Genomic DNA, 16,168 nt, shown 5'->3' on the forward strand with positions numbered 1-16,168 from the left:
TGTGCTAATTCATTCAGGTGTAGCTAGAAATAGAAACTGAATAGGAAGCCTAACCTAAAACTATTGAATAATTTGAAGATTTGAAGGAAGACCTGTGCCAGTTCTTTAAACTTAGATTATGTTTTCTGGCTGAAAGTATTTTGTGAATTTGATTTTGCAGTTAGTCTTGGAGAAAAGGCAAAACTGAATAAGCTGTTGACTAATAACAATTATCTTGTTTTTATTATGATGCTGTCTCAAATTACAGGATCGCATGCTAAGTTTGTCACAGGATCCCTGCCCTATTCAGCACAAGTAGGATGTTAATCACCTCAAAGTCCAGATTCTGTGAGGAAGGATGCTGTCTGTAATACTTCAGCAAGGCGTAAATGTGGCAGGAAAATGCAGGAAAAGAATTAGAGATCTTATGATTAGAGAAACTGAATGTGGTCCTAGATAATTGGATTTTACCCTGACTGTAGTATAGGGCTTCTGTGAAAGGCTCACAAGTTTACATACATCCAACTTTTGTTTATTTGCCCAGTGTCAAAGGGGGGCTTCTGTAACCTGTTTGCATTAGCACAAAGTAGTCACATATGGGCCTGAAGATATTGCTCCCTGAAGAGAGAGACTTTTCAAGCCCTTTAGAAAAACTCAATGTCCCGGTTTCTCAAGCTGGAACTCCAGATCTGGGAAACAGGCAGCAATTTCTGGCATAAATCCCTAGGTGCCTCATGCAGTCACTGAGTTAGTGCTGCCCGTCAAGTGCAATTTCTGTAGTGGGAAGGCTTCAGAGGATTCTGAAAGAGTGAATTTCCCAGCTTCTGCATCCAGAAAAGGGTGAGAGGTGCTGAAAAGTGGGTTTTCAGGGGAGTACTGTCTTCACCTTTGTTCATAATTTAGGACATTTGGTCTGTCTGTAATCAAGAGTAGCTGGAATCCCTCTTGCAGCCAGAAGTTGCACACAAGCTCAGGCAGGAAGTCCAGTGGGTGTCTCATCTAAAGTTAGCTCCGGGGACAAGGCTTCCCAATGCCTGGCCGGTTCCCAACTGCTTTCTGCTGACAGAAATGTATGACCGTAATGACACTCCTTATATTTCCACTTTGTACAAAATCTTCAGTCTCTGTTTGCTTCAATTTACTACATGCCAAAAATGTCTTTGCATGTTGGGGTACAGAAAAAACACTTCTGATAGTGATCTTGCTAATAATCTCATTGTTGCTAAAAACAGAACTGACACAGCCCTCTGTTTTTATTAGCAAATGTGAGTCATGAGGAAAAATGTTAAATGCACGATAGTTTTATTGCCCTATGGAGACACATCAACGTTAGTTTCTTGAGGTATGCAAATAAATTTATATCCTGAGGTAGCACATACTTGTGTTTGTCTTGGTGTCAGAGCAGTTGTCTCTGTTGGTCACTCAGAATGTAAAGTAATTACAGATCTTATGAAATAGCTGTTGTAATAAGAAGAACTTTACGTTTCTGTAACATTCCCACCAGATGAGCTCAGCGCACTTTACGAATAATGATGTTTTTTGATATCCTGGCAATATCACGTGTTTCTTTTTTAATTACTTGGTTGGAGAAGAAGGTTCCTGAGGCCTGTAGAAAGAAATAAACGTGTCCCTAAACAGGCACAGTGACATTTTCATGGAGGTAAAACCCGCAGCTGATAGGTAACCCGTGGGTGTCCCGAAGGGCAGGCTCCATGCTCGAGCACGAGGACTCTCTGCAGGTACCATCAGCAGAGGCGAGTTACACAGGCTGTGCTCAGCTCTCCTTTCCCAGCACTGATTTACCTCCTGCCATGCTGCGGGAACCTGTTTTGAAGCTATCTGAAAACTATGTGAGCCTGTAGACAAGTAGTTTATCCCTCCAGTAATGATTACATTTGCTGCTATTGACAGTCACACCGAAGGCTCATGCAGACAAAATAAAGTACGTCTTTTATCCTCCCTGCAGAAGAGATTCCTGTAGAATCTCTTGCTATTTATAAAATTAAAAAAAAAAAAAAAAAAAAAAAAAATCAATTTAAAATACCATGCTTGTTCAGGGTGTAGTAAGTAATAAATAACTGCAAATCCCATTCACGTAATTTTTTTCATTCTTGCCTCTGTGCTGCCCTTCCCACCATTATTCCCACCGTTTGTTTAATAATGTAATGCCCCGAGGAACCTGGAGCAGTGAAGGCTGTGTAACGCCACCGCTTCTCCTCCCCTGGAATGCAGCATCACCGCTGCTGAGGGTAGCTTCAGGTCTGCTTTCATCTTCTGCCGCAGCGATCGCGTGTAGCCATGGCTACGGGCGCAGTCTCCAGAGTCAGACAATGCAACTCCCCTTCGATACCGGCAAGCCTGGTTACACATGGAGAAGGGCAGGCAGCATCCCCCTTCCTGAGAAGCTCTGAGAGGCTGAGGGTGGGCTCCACCACTGGTTTTTGGTCACTTAGTTTTGGATGCCATACCTCTGGGGACCAGGGTATGTGCTCATTGCAGGCACCTCCCGTGGATGCGTGCATCAGCAGCGGTGCAGGGTTTCCCATCCTCGCTTCCCACTACATGCACCCCAGCTGCTTGCAAGGACCAGAGCTCCACATCTATAAAACAGTACTTTTAAAGCTGAGGATGTAACATCTGCATTATACACATTTCTGGGGTTTTTGTTAATAAAGACCACCACCGGTCTCATCCCTTGGAGCTAATATCCGCTGATCTGCTCCCTGATGTGGCCTGAAACACAGGGGTGCACCCACATGAAGGTGGACACCCTGACTCTGGGCTAGCTCATGTAGAGGTACCCAAAGTGATCCAAAGAATTGCAGGTTCCTCCTGCTAATAATGCAGCTAATGGCTCCCTGTCTCACTGTGGAAGGCAAGAAATTGATGTACAGCACTTTGAGATTGTACAGCACTGCAGAGTATGTGCTAAATATCATTAGTATTTTACAGCTAAATGTATTTTTTTTATTCATTAATGATGTTAATCAATATTAACCTGCTATCCACTCAGGTATTATTACAGCATTAAAGTGCACAAATGATTGTCTCCCTTAGTACTTAAAATGTGATTATGCTGAGGCTAAGAAAATTAGAAAGTGCCATAAATAGACCCCATGTTTGTTTCTTCCATAACAAAGAGGTATCAATGGGCCTGTTCATTATTTTTGGTTGTAAAGTGCTACTGATACTTAAGCAAAATTATGTATTGGAATTTCAGCCCCATTAACGTATGTGTGTGTGTGTGTGTGTGTGTATGCACACAAACTTGTATTCATTTGCCTGATAATAACATTTGTAATATTGTCAAATAATATTGCATATTAACAAAGCAAACATTGTCTCCAAGGAATTACTAACTTCAGTGTACAGCACATATTTTTTGTTTCCAGTTCTGTTTTTCCTCTGGTAATTATGTTGAATAATATATGATTTTTCATTACAAACTATCCAGTGGGGATTATAAGACATATCACACATCTAAGCTAATATGACTGTCAGAACTTTAACCATTACATTCCCTTTCACATTTTACTTCTTACTTTTAATTAAGCAACATTAAATTTTATGTTACAATTGATTTGTGTGGGTCTTAATCTTGATCTCTTAAGTATTCAGGCTTAATGAGCCAACTCTTTATTACTTTATTGATATATAAAATGTCTATTGACAGGTCAATAGGACATTGCCCTAGTAATTAAAAACAATGGAGATTACATCTAAGAAGTCAACTCCAGGAGTATGAAATTCTGTGTATCTGGGTTCATGCAGTCCAATTCTGATTAATCTTTTGGCTGTATTCAATTATATATACCAGAGTTTGTTATGTATAAAAAGATGTATGTGTATGGTAACATGCATATACTAATGTGTACAAAAACACATACGTACATAAATTCATGAGTCAGGATGCTGATTAATGGGCAGTATCTGGTTATTGTCAATCCATTTAAGCCAGTTATCAGTAAGTTACACATAGGTTTTATATGCTTAAAGGAGACAAGGTTCAAAGGAAAAAATACTTAGTGAAGTTATGCAATCACAAATTAGGAAAAACTTGATCTTTTATTTGCTGTTTGTTATTTCCTTTCTATCCTGTGCATAGGTCATATAGGGAAAATAACTAAAAGCTGTAAGAAAAAACACTTGAAAGCTATTACTACTTTTACGTTTTCAAGTGCATAAATTTCACACCAAGACTCTTTCTCTTTAGACAAAATCACTAGGCTGCTGTTTCTAAGATTCAAAAGAAGAAGAGGCACAATTAAAAATCCTTCCATTTTAGGCACTGGTAACACTTCCCCTTGTTACTCATTATCACAAGGCTGGGTTCTGTGTTTCCAGCATTGCAACACAGGGCAATTTTAGCCAGGAACAGAGATTGCTGGGGCCCCAGAGGAGCACAGAGGCTGCAGGGGCCATGCTCATGCTCAGGGTCTGGCTGCCCTCAGCTCTCCTTGCACCCTTGTGCTGCTGTGCCAGCACCTCAAGTCTGGTTGCTTGATGTGACTTCTCCAGCTCTAGTTCTCATGAATTTAGAAATTTCCATCTGTGACTTCGTTTGGGTGATAGACATGCTCACTGCAATTGTAGTCTGGTGATGCCATCTGAAAGCTTAAACCATTCTTCCTAAACCATTACTGTGTGCAGCTGTCTGTTGATTTGGTGACTGCTTAGGTGTTTCCTGAGTCCTAGGCCAGGCTGTGAACTAACATATGATATATCTGTATAGCAGCCGTATGTCAGCATATATAGATATATATATATGTAAGTATGTCAGCAGCTGCTTGCTGTCAGGGTTGTCACAAATCTCTCAGCACATGTGGGATTCAAAGAGAACTGTTCTAACCAAGAATCCGATTAAACTGTTGAAATAAGCAAGTTAACAGAACCTCCTTTGCAACAGTTTCTAGCCTTTGTACATACAACATAAGAAGCATTGAGTTTAAACTCCCCTCAGTTTATTTAAAATAAGGAATTTTTGTCTTAGTTATGGGGAGACACTTGGTCAACTCTTGTTTTGACCCAGCCAAAGAAGCAGTAACAAAATAGTCTACAGGGAGAGGTTTGGAATAAAACTCACAGGGAAATTTTGTTTTGGAAACACTGAAATGTTATTCCTAAAATGTTGCCTGTCCCTTGGAACCAGGATGCTCCTGACTGATGACTGCCATTCTCATCAGTTTTATTACAGTTGAAGAATAACCTCTGCAGGCTGCAGGTAGGGAGTCTCTGACACCAAATCCACATTTCTCTGAACTCTGCTGTGGACAAGGCATTCCCAAAACTCTACCCCATGTGGCTGGAATGCCTGGCATCCCTCATGAGGCTTGGTCTGCACTGAGAGAGAGATTTCAGGGAGATGACATCTGAGAATCTTTTCCATGAACCCTGCACAGCATGTTCTAGAGATTACTCTGGGTCATTTTGCCTGGCCTGAGTCTGTCCTAAGCCACCCTGCATGCCCAGATGTCTGGAAGGCAATGCTCCTCTGCAGTTCTGTATGGGAATCTTGCTAGTTTTTGAGATCTTACCATCTGTAACACAACACTGAGTCCTTTTGATATTCTGTAAATTCAGTGGCACTACCCTTATTAATCCCATGTAAGGATCCAGCCAAATAACTTAGAGTTTGGTACTCATTATGTAACATGACATTTCTGGTAGCATTACAATTATGTATCAACTGAGAGGGGTGTTGTTACTTGTGATAGTGCCCACAGAGTATTCTAATAATCTATGAAAACGTTACTTGAAAATTCAGGCTACCCCATCATCAATGTGTCTGTGTTGTTATACACATGAAATAACACATTAAGATGTTATTAGTGGGTACGACAATCTTTTCTACTTTCCTCTGGGGACTAGATAATAGCTTATGGATATATTAATCCTTTTTATTTTGGCATATATTTTAACATGATGGATGTGCAGCATACAACAAGGTTTTCTACTTGCTGAGATTTTGCTAATAAAAAGAGAAATAAATAAATCCATGTAGAATGTGTCCATTCTGAGAACTCATCTGCAGCCTGGCCATGTTCTTTATTCTCTGGGCAATGATTGTTTTGAATCAACATGCATAAAACTGCTGCTTTTTTTTTTTTTTTTTTTTTTTTTAATTGCAGAGATGCTGAAACTTCTGGCAGGTAAGAAGACAGATGGGTATGCTCTAATTCTGAGATTCCCATCAGGAGACAGCATATCTTGTAGACAGAATATTGTATCATGACAGGATGTAAATTACTTGACAGATGCATTATTTAGAAATGGTGCTACATCCCAATGCTTCTCCCATTGACAAAAGCTAATACACTATTTTTAAAGAATAAAATTATGTCAAAGTACTGCTGTCCTTATGTCATGCAGAGACCTGCCAAACTCCTCTGGACAGATTTTTCTCCAGCCTACTTCATGCTAATTTTCATGTCATTTTTGACTCCTTGTTATATGTCTAATATGCGCTGAATTTCTCTTTTCACTGATGTTCTGTGTTACATGAAGCAAGGAAGGAAGCGCTGAATAAAATCCTTCATGTTAACCTATCCTACCTGTCTTACAGGCTGATTTTGACAATAAACCTGACTCCTTGTTCTTCAGCGATGGGCAGCGAAGAATTGACTTTGTTTTGGTGTACGAAGATGAAACCAAAAAAATGACTCATAAGAGGATTGATCGTAAAAAGCAAAAGGTAAGTTATTTTTAGTACAAATCTGAGTCATTTGTTGGGTGTTAGAGCAGAAAAGATAGTGCCCTCACCCAGAGTGGCAATGGCATTGCCCTGCCTTAGGAGTGCTTCTGAGGGCTGTGAGGCTGAAGCCCATCAAACTGAGCAGTGAAGAGATGGGAGATCAAGCCACTAGACCTGTGTCTAGGCAGAGTAGTGCATACTGTGTCTGTCAGTGTGTGCTGGGTGACCTCAGGGCATGCTCCTGGGAAGGAACCCTTCAGGAGATGTGAGCAGAAAAATTCTGGTGTCAGGATCCCAGTTAGAATTAGACAACAAGATCTTCAGACTAGGACAATTTTCTGTACTTACAGTGCTTGAATTAGGCCCATAGGGAACCTTGGTATTAAAATCAGGGTATTCAGGGGAAACCTTGGAAGGAGGCAGCTGACCAGATGAGAGTCATGTACATAGCTGCTGACATTCTGCCCAGTGAAGTACCTAAGTAAGTCTTTCATGGGAAATACTTGTATGTTACTTTGCTACCATGCTTTCTCCGGGTATCACTTTTCTCTTGACACTTGGCCCTCCCTAAGGACCTTGAAAAAAAAAAATTTACTCAGGCCAGGACTGCTTGATGCTTCAACAAGCTCAGTCATGCCACTGAACTTTTTAAATTGTGAACTGCCTGAGAAATGTGCATCCACTGGACTGCAGTCCCCTTGGAATCTGCGCTCTCCCACCCACCACTTCCTCCTCTGATTTAGCAGTTCCCTATGTTCCAGCAGCCTCTGGTAGAGACAGGCAAGGACAAAGACACTACTGAAAGCAGCTCATATACAAACAATGATTTGCCGTTTGGAAAGAGGAGAGTAGGAGTAAAAAGGCCTGTAGCTAGCTGGTTGATATTCATTTCAGTGTTGTCATTGGCATTATCAGGGCAGCTATAAGGAATGTGGTTAGTAGGGTTTAAGAGAGGCCTGCAGTGGGTGGATGTTGCATTACACATGACCACAGGATCAGCAATAAAAATAAATTGAAAGAGGTCATTAGAAACAAGAAGCTGCCCCTTTAGAAAATTTATATACATATGTATATATGTATATATATATATATGTATATATATACAAATTAGCATTTTATTTTTATGTTTGGAATATTTGGCCATTGCCCAGATGTATGTAAAAATACAATAAGTATCTTTTTCAAATAGTGGTGAAAATTAAACATAAGCCACGGAATAGTATTTTTAGTGCAACATTAATTTTAGGACATTAGTCAGAACTAAACCATGAATAATTAGACCAGAAAATTGTGGGTAATGCACTTAGAGTTTGCTTTCAAAGGTCTGGGGCAAGTTCAATGGTGGGAAACCATGATGATCAGGAGCTGAAGCACGTGCCCTGCGAGGAAAGGCTGAGAGAATTGTCCTTGTTCAGCCTGGAGAAGAGGAGGTTTTGGGTTGATCTAACACTAGTTCCTGAGTAGCTACAAGGAGGTAACCAGGAAGACAGTGTCAGATTCTTCACAGTAGGGCATGGAGGAATGACAAAAAACAACAGGCACAAACTGAAACAAGAGAGGTTCAGACTGGATAAGGATAAACTTCAAAGGTGGTGAAACAGGTTGCCACAGCAAAGCTGTGCAGTCTCTGTCCTTCAACTTTTCAAGACCTGACCAAATGCTCCCTAACCAACGTGGTCTGACCTCAGAGGTGGCCCTGTTTTCAATTACATAACAACTCTGCCATTACCACTCTGTGAGATTGCAAGTGATGGCGAAGATGTGTCAGCAGGAAGATGATTACAGAGGTGACAGCAATTGTCACTGCTGGGATTTCCATGGACAGGGAGAATCTGAAGCTGTAGTAGTACAGAGGAAGGCATGGGCAAGAATTTTGCTATTGGGAACATAAACAGTGCTGAAAGGGCAGAAGAAAGCAACAGTAAGAGACTAGGATGAAGAGGATTTTCAAAGACAAGAACAATGGATACAAGTATGATGACACTGAGCTGGAGAACTAATGACAAAATCCAAAGCTGATCATGAAACAGACAAAATATTACACAAACAAAGGGTAAGGTACCAGAGGACACTGAAAGGTAAAGGAAGGAGAAGAGGGAATGAAGGAAGGATTATGTTCAATGAGTCTATAATGTAAGCTGAAATGAGTCACCTGGTCATAACCAAGCTCCTGTGATACAGCTCAGAAGTACTGACTCCCTCCCCCCAGTGCTTCACATACAGGCATCATTAGCTTAGAAATACATTTCACTTATCTATTGTTGAGGGAAAAATCTTTTAAAACTTAAATAGATTCAGATTTTCTAACTTTTAGCATGGGATTGGTGCAGGTCAGCTCCAAGCATGAAAGCACTTCAGTCACCTCAGAAATAGAGAGGTGCATACTCTCACTTGAGGTCACTTGCTATGCAAGCAGAGGAAGCTGTATTCCTATGACAGAATTAATATTTTGGTCTACCACAGTTCCCAGAAAGTTTTGGAGATGCTTCTGCCCAAGATATATACAGATATCATTCCTGTAGGCATAAAACCTAATTGATAATTTGTCTTCAATGACAATGTTGTTTATTTGGTTATATACATGTATACTGGGGGGGGCAAATAAGTTCTGCCCCTGTGATGAAATACAAGGTACCAAATTGAGGAATATTGTCATTTACAATCAGCTTTAACTACTGCATATGTCACTGTCTCTGATCAATGACAAACTAAAAATTACAAATTTTATAAACAGTATCTCCGGTAATTCAATGTGCTTTAGGTCTGAATAGGTCCCTTGCTCATACTACTCTTTCTTTGACTCCCCTGATGGATTTATATGGGGTTTACTGTTCACAGACTTTTAAAATTCCAACTTATTAAGGAAAAGCAGATCCAGTGAAATCTGTTGTCACAGGGTGAAATCCTCACTTCACTGAGGCTACCATCAGTCCTCATTGCCAAGCACACCATTACAGGTCTGTGCAAGGTAGGGACCAGGAAATGTAGTCACTGGGATGAATTCTGTCTGACTCACACTACACCCTACCTGACTTCATGATGTAGATGTCAGGGCAGAATTGAAATTGCCAGAGGATATCTTTTGATTCCCTTTTCTGAAATAAAAAATTTTGGGAGTTGCCCTTGGCCGCTTTGTTAATGGTAAGAGTAGAGGAGTCCCCAAATGCTTACTGAAGTTAGGGGAAAGATTTGAAAATGTGACCCCAACCTAGGTATCCAGCTTACTGGGTTCACAGAAATGGGATACAGATCCATGTATTCCTCAGTAGCAAGAGGAGAATCAGATCCTAAGACCATCTTTATATTAAATGGTTTTCTGTCCTTCTTAAAAAGAAGTGCATAAGTGTAATTGAGAAAACGACCCAGTGTTAATTTATATTAATTAATAACATTCTTGGGAAAATGGCTCAGAGGAGACAAAGGAAAAATTATCTAAAAACATTAAGGTAGTTTGAATAGAAGGAACAAAAATGTGGTGTTCTGAAGCACTCAGAGATATTCAGTAGTGTTGTGCTTCCCTCATTCTCATGTGCTTCTGAAATCTGGTTTAGAGACAAAAACCAAACTAATTAAATCAATGTTTAAGGAAGTTTCTAACATAATTTACAGATACAAAAGTTACCAGATTAGGTTTGTATAAGTAACTCGATTTGAATTCCAAACCTTTCTAAGTTGGTATACAATTATTTTTGCAAGCACAAACAAAAATCAGACTGTCAGGAGCAGATTTCAGAAACTCTGCCTTGTAAGTAATTGAAATCACTGCCCAAAGCATGTTTTTTAAACTTCATAATTTATGTACACTTTTTGTCTGGATAGGATGTCATCAGAATAGAAATTAAATATCACCATCCTTTCTCAGAATGCTCCAAAATGCCAGTTTTATCTTTCAGGATACTCAAGTAGCTCACTGTTGAAAGTTAAAGGGTCAATGCCAAATAGACATATTCAAAATAAATCAGTGCAGAATATAATTTTAGTCCATCTGCTTCTCCCCAGCAGAAATAAACAGATTCTTAAGAAAGAATGTGGGCAAAACCTTCATTTCTAGCCGTGAAGTAATCTGTGCTTTGTAGAAATATCCAAATTTTCTTTGCAAATTAAATGAAAACCTATGATTCACAGACAGTACTACATACTTTTCCTTTTTATTTTTATTTAATGTACAGTTGTACAGGGAACTTCAGCAAAGCTGGAGAAGTTTGCCTTCATAAGCAAACAGTTCCTGCCTCTAGACTTGTTTAAATTAGATAGCCAAAAACAAAAAGCTTGAATAGTTTTCAATGAATCAATTGCACAACTCCTGTTGTCTCACATGTTACACACCCATGGAGAAAGAACAATATTTGGGGTTACAGAATGAGCAATAGCTCAGCGCCATTTCATGCTGTAATCTGACACAGTAGAGGATGGCAGGCTCTATATGCCCGTGGTGTTCCCAGCAAACCTACCCAGGAAGTTTGATAACAAAGATGAAAGAGACCTTTGAAACTGAAGGACGGCAACCACACCTGCTCTGATCTCTGCTGGTTGGATAGGTTTTGAAGCAGGAACTCACCAAAACGAGATCTCTGTTCCTGAGTTAACTCCAGACCAAAACTGCTTGGTGAATGGAAGGACAAATGGAAGGAGGGAATTACTCTGAAGTTACTGCATACATTCATGGGACCAGAAATGAGTCTTTCCAAACAGGGTGGCTAGGACACACTGTTGAGAGTAGGGCTAGGCCAGAATATTGACAGTTCTGTGTGGCTGTGAGTCAGGTGTCAAACAATTGTGAGGCTGGCTTCAAATCATAGGGTACCTCAGAAAATATGCAGTTGGAGTTCTTTGGGTTTACTCTTCTGCATCAGAGCCTTTATAGCATATTCTGCTTCACATTTTTGTAATTACCCTCAAACACAAGGGAAAGAAGCTGACTTTAAAAACACAAGTAGAGCTTCTCAATCAATTAATTTCCTGATGCTGGCAGTGGGGACTGGCAGAAAAGCCTCCAAATATCATTAAATAAACTCTGAGAGTTATCATCTAATATTGATACAGTGATCCTTTCTACTTCCTTTAGCTGATTTCCATGGGGGAGTCTGTGGGCCCAGTGTTCTTTCTCTTGCTAACTGTGATTTATCTGTTGCCTGCCAGGTAAGGCACAGGTGGCTATTCAAACATTACTTTCTTGTTAGGATTGTTCCCCTGAAGCCACACTGATACCGTTACAGGGAACTTTTCTCTGCTCAAAAGAAACTAAACAAAAATATGAGTTGGCATTCTTCTATTGCTGTAATCAAAGCAAGTGCTCCCTACCATTTATGAAACACAGAGAAAAATCTGCTAGTAATCTACTACCAGTTTCTAGACTCTGACAAGACAATGGTGAGACATTGAAAGCACTTCGGTGAAAAAGGAGCTCCCAAGAGCTAACCCTTCTGTATGCCTGTAACACTTGGTATTTATTTACATTAAGCTTTCCCTTTCTTAAGACTGCATATGATTATATATCATAGTGTCTCAGTCAATTGGCTAGGTATTCAATTATCAAAATCAATGTCAGTTTTAGATCAGCAACATTACCATGGTTACGTTATTATTACAACTTAACCTTGCAGGTGGCTGAGCAAAATACTGTGTACTAAAATAAACTTGGAACAGTCCCACAATCCAGCCAAATAAGCCATCACATCTTTACACTGTATTCCCCACTCAATGCAAAACCACTATAGACTCCTTTGGGTAAAAGACTAGCTTCTCCTTAGACTATCATACACATAATTCAACCATTTATATAAAATAGCAAAGCCCCTAATTAGCAAAGGTTCCCAGGGGCTTTGTTTCTCACTACTTGCATTAATGCATTATTAGAAACCTTAATATTGTCAACATTCCTCCAAGATTCTGAGGGCATAATTAATTTGGGGAACTCCTTGCCATAATAAATTATTAAAGCAATCTGAAAAGTAAGATTAAAAAAAAAATAGCATTAGACTCATACAAATGAGAATTGCTCAGCCTCTGTTTTTTGTGCTATTTTGTAAGAAATGAAACAGGTATTTAGACCTGTGCCTTTTTTATTAATTGAAACAAAGCAGAACTTATGTTGAAATGTTTACATAATTCATTATTATTCACCTTACAAAAAAACACATGTATAGGGAAGATGTAAAGAAGTAGGATGAAATGAATAATTTTCATCATGGCGAAAGAATGAATAGTGGAATAACAAACAACTCCTGTGCACTACATTTTTTAATGACCTGGTAAGGGGATTGAGTTATGATATAGCAAAAATCACAGAGGAAATAGTTATGTAGTTTACTCAGAAGCCAAGCCAACAAGAACCTTTAGCTTTGAAGGAGAATGGAGAACACTATTACACATGAAATGTTGGCAAATGCAAGGAAATATATTGCTGTGAGGAAAAACCTCGTTCTCATTTGGGATTCTAAGTTGATACTCTCAGTAAAAGGAGTAGACTTAGATTTCATGGGAAACAGCTATGCTAAGTGTCCTCATCAAGGTACAGTTACCTTGACACTAGGTAACAACATATTATATATATTATAAATATGTATTGTATAGGTGCTATTTTGTATGTACACAGAAAAAAATCATGAAGAACATTATGAGGTCACCAATAAACACATAAATTAGGAGGACATAGAGAGATATCTCTGTGAAGAGTGCTTTGAAAGTTTGGGATTGTGTTTTTATCCTGAGAAAGGAGACAAATAAGCAGAAATGTGGTATGTATTGATGAAAGAAGAAAACAGATTGAAATATTTGGATCTCCCTGTCCCTAACCCAAGAAGAAGATGATAGTAATTGGAATAAAAAGGCAGAGAAATCCAAAAGAGATCAAAGAAATATCTTTTTACAAAATATGAAATGAATCCATCATAACCATTGCTAAATGCAGATGCTGCAGTTGAGAACTAACAAGATATTAATTCCAAGAATTGCTAGAGCTTTGGAAAAATATTTTTTCTCCTTCAGGGATTTTCAAAAGTCTTTGAACATTAAAGAATGGGATGAAGTTTATATGGTGATACAGTTGACATGTTCATTGGTTGGACCAGATGATCCTGAATGATCAATCCTAATGATTCTATGGAGAACCCCTTAAAACTTCAGCTCTTTTTGCCTCCTAGAGTGGGTGGGTCTTGAATTTGGTCCTAAAGACCAGTTTCCATGTACCTATCAAAGTTTCTAAGACTTCATCTAATAAATAATTTATTGACTGTGATCCTTCACAGTAACAAGAAGACTGGATCTTAAGCACTGCTCTTAAGGCAGCTATGCTGGTGGAAGAGAACAAGACTACAGAAACCATTGGACTGTTCCCTCTTGAAAACTCAAAGTTGCTGTACAAGAGGCACAGAATCTCTTAAGTGCAGAGTATACAAACACAAAAAACAATGTCCAAATGGCAGAAAAACAGTCAGGGAGTAAAAAAGTAGTGTCACCAAGTCACTTTGAGAACTGCACTGCATGCCTAGCCTTTATTCAGGAATAAAGCAATGAGTCCCAATTTGTTAATGTTATCTCCTTCTGGCAATTCCATTCTTCTGTGCATATGTATTCGGAACAGATGCTTTACAATTTTCAATACCTTTTAACAGAGGAAGAGACAAGTATATGAATCAAACCTGATAAACAACGGCTTGCAGCTCGAAGCAACAAGATCGGTGAGTGCTCTTTTCTTTGTCTGCACTCCTTTGTGCCTGAGAGACGAATCTTCCTCTATGTGGATAAGGAATTGGATAGATAAATTGAACTTAACAGTGTTCTCCTCTCAGGAATAAAAAAAATAATCATAATCATAATAAAATAAAATAAAATAAATTAAAATAAAATAAAATAAAATAAAATAAAATAAAATAAAATAAAATAAAATAAAATAAAATGCAAGCTTTTTTTTTTTTTTCCCGTCAGTAGTGTTTCTCTGACCTGATGCAAAGTCACGTAAACTTTGCATCTGTTTCTCCCTCTACAAAATAAAAGCTGGGAAGTGGGGATGTTCGTTGGTGTTCGCTTCTGACTGAGAATATAAATAGGGACAGCCATGCTCCAAGGAAAGGCTCCAATTCCAGAAGGGCAGTGCAGGGCTCCTGTAGGTGACCCAGCCCCCAGACCCCTGTGAGCCATGGCACAGGGGGAATAGTTGTAACTGGCACAGTCTGTGTATTTTGGGCTACACCTGTCTGTGGGCAGCTCAGGAGCCTCCTGCAATGTACAACAGCTGCCAGAGCTGCTGTCTGCACTGTGAGGGCTGCTCAGCACCCAGGGCAGTGGAGAATCCAGGCAGAATAAAAATGTCATGAAGCCACCTTTCCTTTCTCTCCTTCAGGGCCACAGCTTTAGGCCTGGGTCTGTCAGGGGACAAGCAAGACAGTCACTTACAGAGTTCATTTGCTGTTGCTTGGTAATAAAGTGGGCACCTGAAAAGGTCTTTTCGCCCCTTCCTCCCAAGGTGCACCCAAGAGCCCATGACCTCACAGTGTTTGTTTGATTTATGCCATGAGAGCTCTTGCTGCATGTACAAGGAACCAGTTTGGCTGTTCACATTCATGAGGAAGTAAACCATTTCCTGGCAGCCTGACGTGGTTCTGTAGCTGTACTAACTTTTGGCCGTCTTCCATAATTCAGCAGTCTGGTCTGACTCCCTTCTCTCTCTACCCATTCTCCCTAAAAAACTGGGGGTTCATATTGCCCATCAGCATCCATAGCTGCATGGCCATTCTCTCTGGCATGCTTCCACCTAAGCTAATGGTATATTCACTAAGATGGACAGTAAATGCAACTTCAAATAGATCATCTGTGAGCCATTGCTAGCTAGCTATGAGCTAGCTATTAGGTCAAGGGAAAGAAAGGTCTGGATAGTTTAATAAATGTTATGAAAAATTATTTCATTTTCTTATACACATATTTTTAATATTCTTGCATTTAGGTTTTGGATGAAAAACTTGTTTTTGTGAAAGTGCATGCACCTTGGGAAGTGCTATGCACATATGCAGAGGTTATGCACATCAAATTGCCTCTGCAGCCCGATGACCTGAAAACCCGAGAGTCAGCATTCAACTGGTTTACTAGTCTCTTCAGAGTGGATGAAAATATCATCAAGCCTGAGCAAGAGTTTTTCACTGCCCCCTTTGAAAAGGAACATTTGTCCAACTTTTATATTCAAGACAAAGACACATTTTTCAATCCTGCAACTAGAAGCCGAATTGTAAGTCTACAAATATTTCTAGCTTTTAATCTTTTAAAGGCAAAAACATATTTTAATCAAATCGGTGCAATTACCTTCATGAAATCTTCCTGAAAATTTGGAAATATTTGGGACATTACAGTCCTGTGTTATTTATGAAACAGCCTGTACATTTGTCACTTTTCTGTTCCACCAGAATTTAAATGGGGAAATTTGAATGATTCGTCTAGCCAGTGCAATCAAATGTGTCTACACTGCTTACCTTTTCATAACTCGCTTACATCTTGAAACAGGTATTG

General features: G+C 39.4%; 1 protein-coding gene across 1 annotated transcript in view; it reads left to right on the top strand.

Annotated features, from left to right (window-relative positions):
• Nucleotides 1–16,168, top strand: part of ANO6 (anoctamin 6) — a 49,021-nt gene that overhangs the window by 6,929 nt on the left and 25,924 nt on the right. The window contains exons 3-5 of the mRNA XM_032206778.1: nucleotides 6,542–6,670; nucleotides 14,284–14,349; nucleotides 15,612–15,890. Coding sequence (XP_032062669.1) covers nucleotides 6,542–6,670; nucleotides 14,284–14,349; nucleotides 15,612–15,890 — 474 coding nt within the window. The remainder of the gene's footprint in view (nucleotides 1–6,541; nucleotides 6,671–14,283; nucleotides 14,350–15,611; nucleotides 15,891–16,168) is intronic.

This window comes from Aythya fuligula, chromosome 1 (assembly GCF_009819795.1).
Source record: "Aythya fuligula isolate bAytFul2 chromosome 1, bAytFul2.pri, whole genome shotgun sequence".
Taxonomy (NCBI): domain Eukaryota; kingdom Metazoa; phylum Chordata; class Aves; order Anseriformes; family Anatidae; genus Aythya; species Aythya fuligula.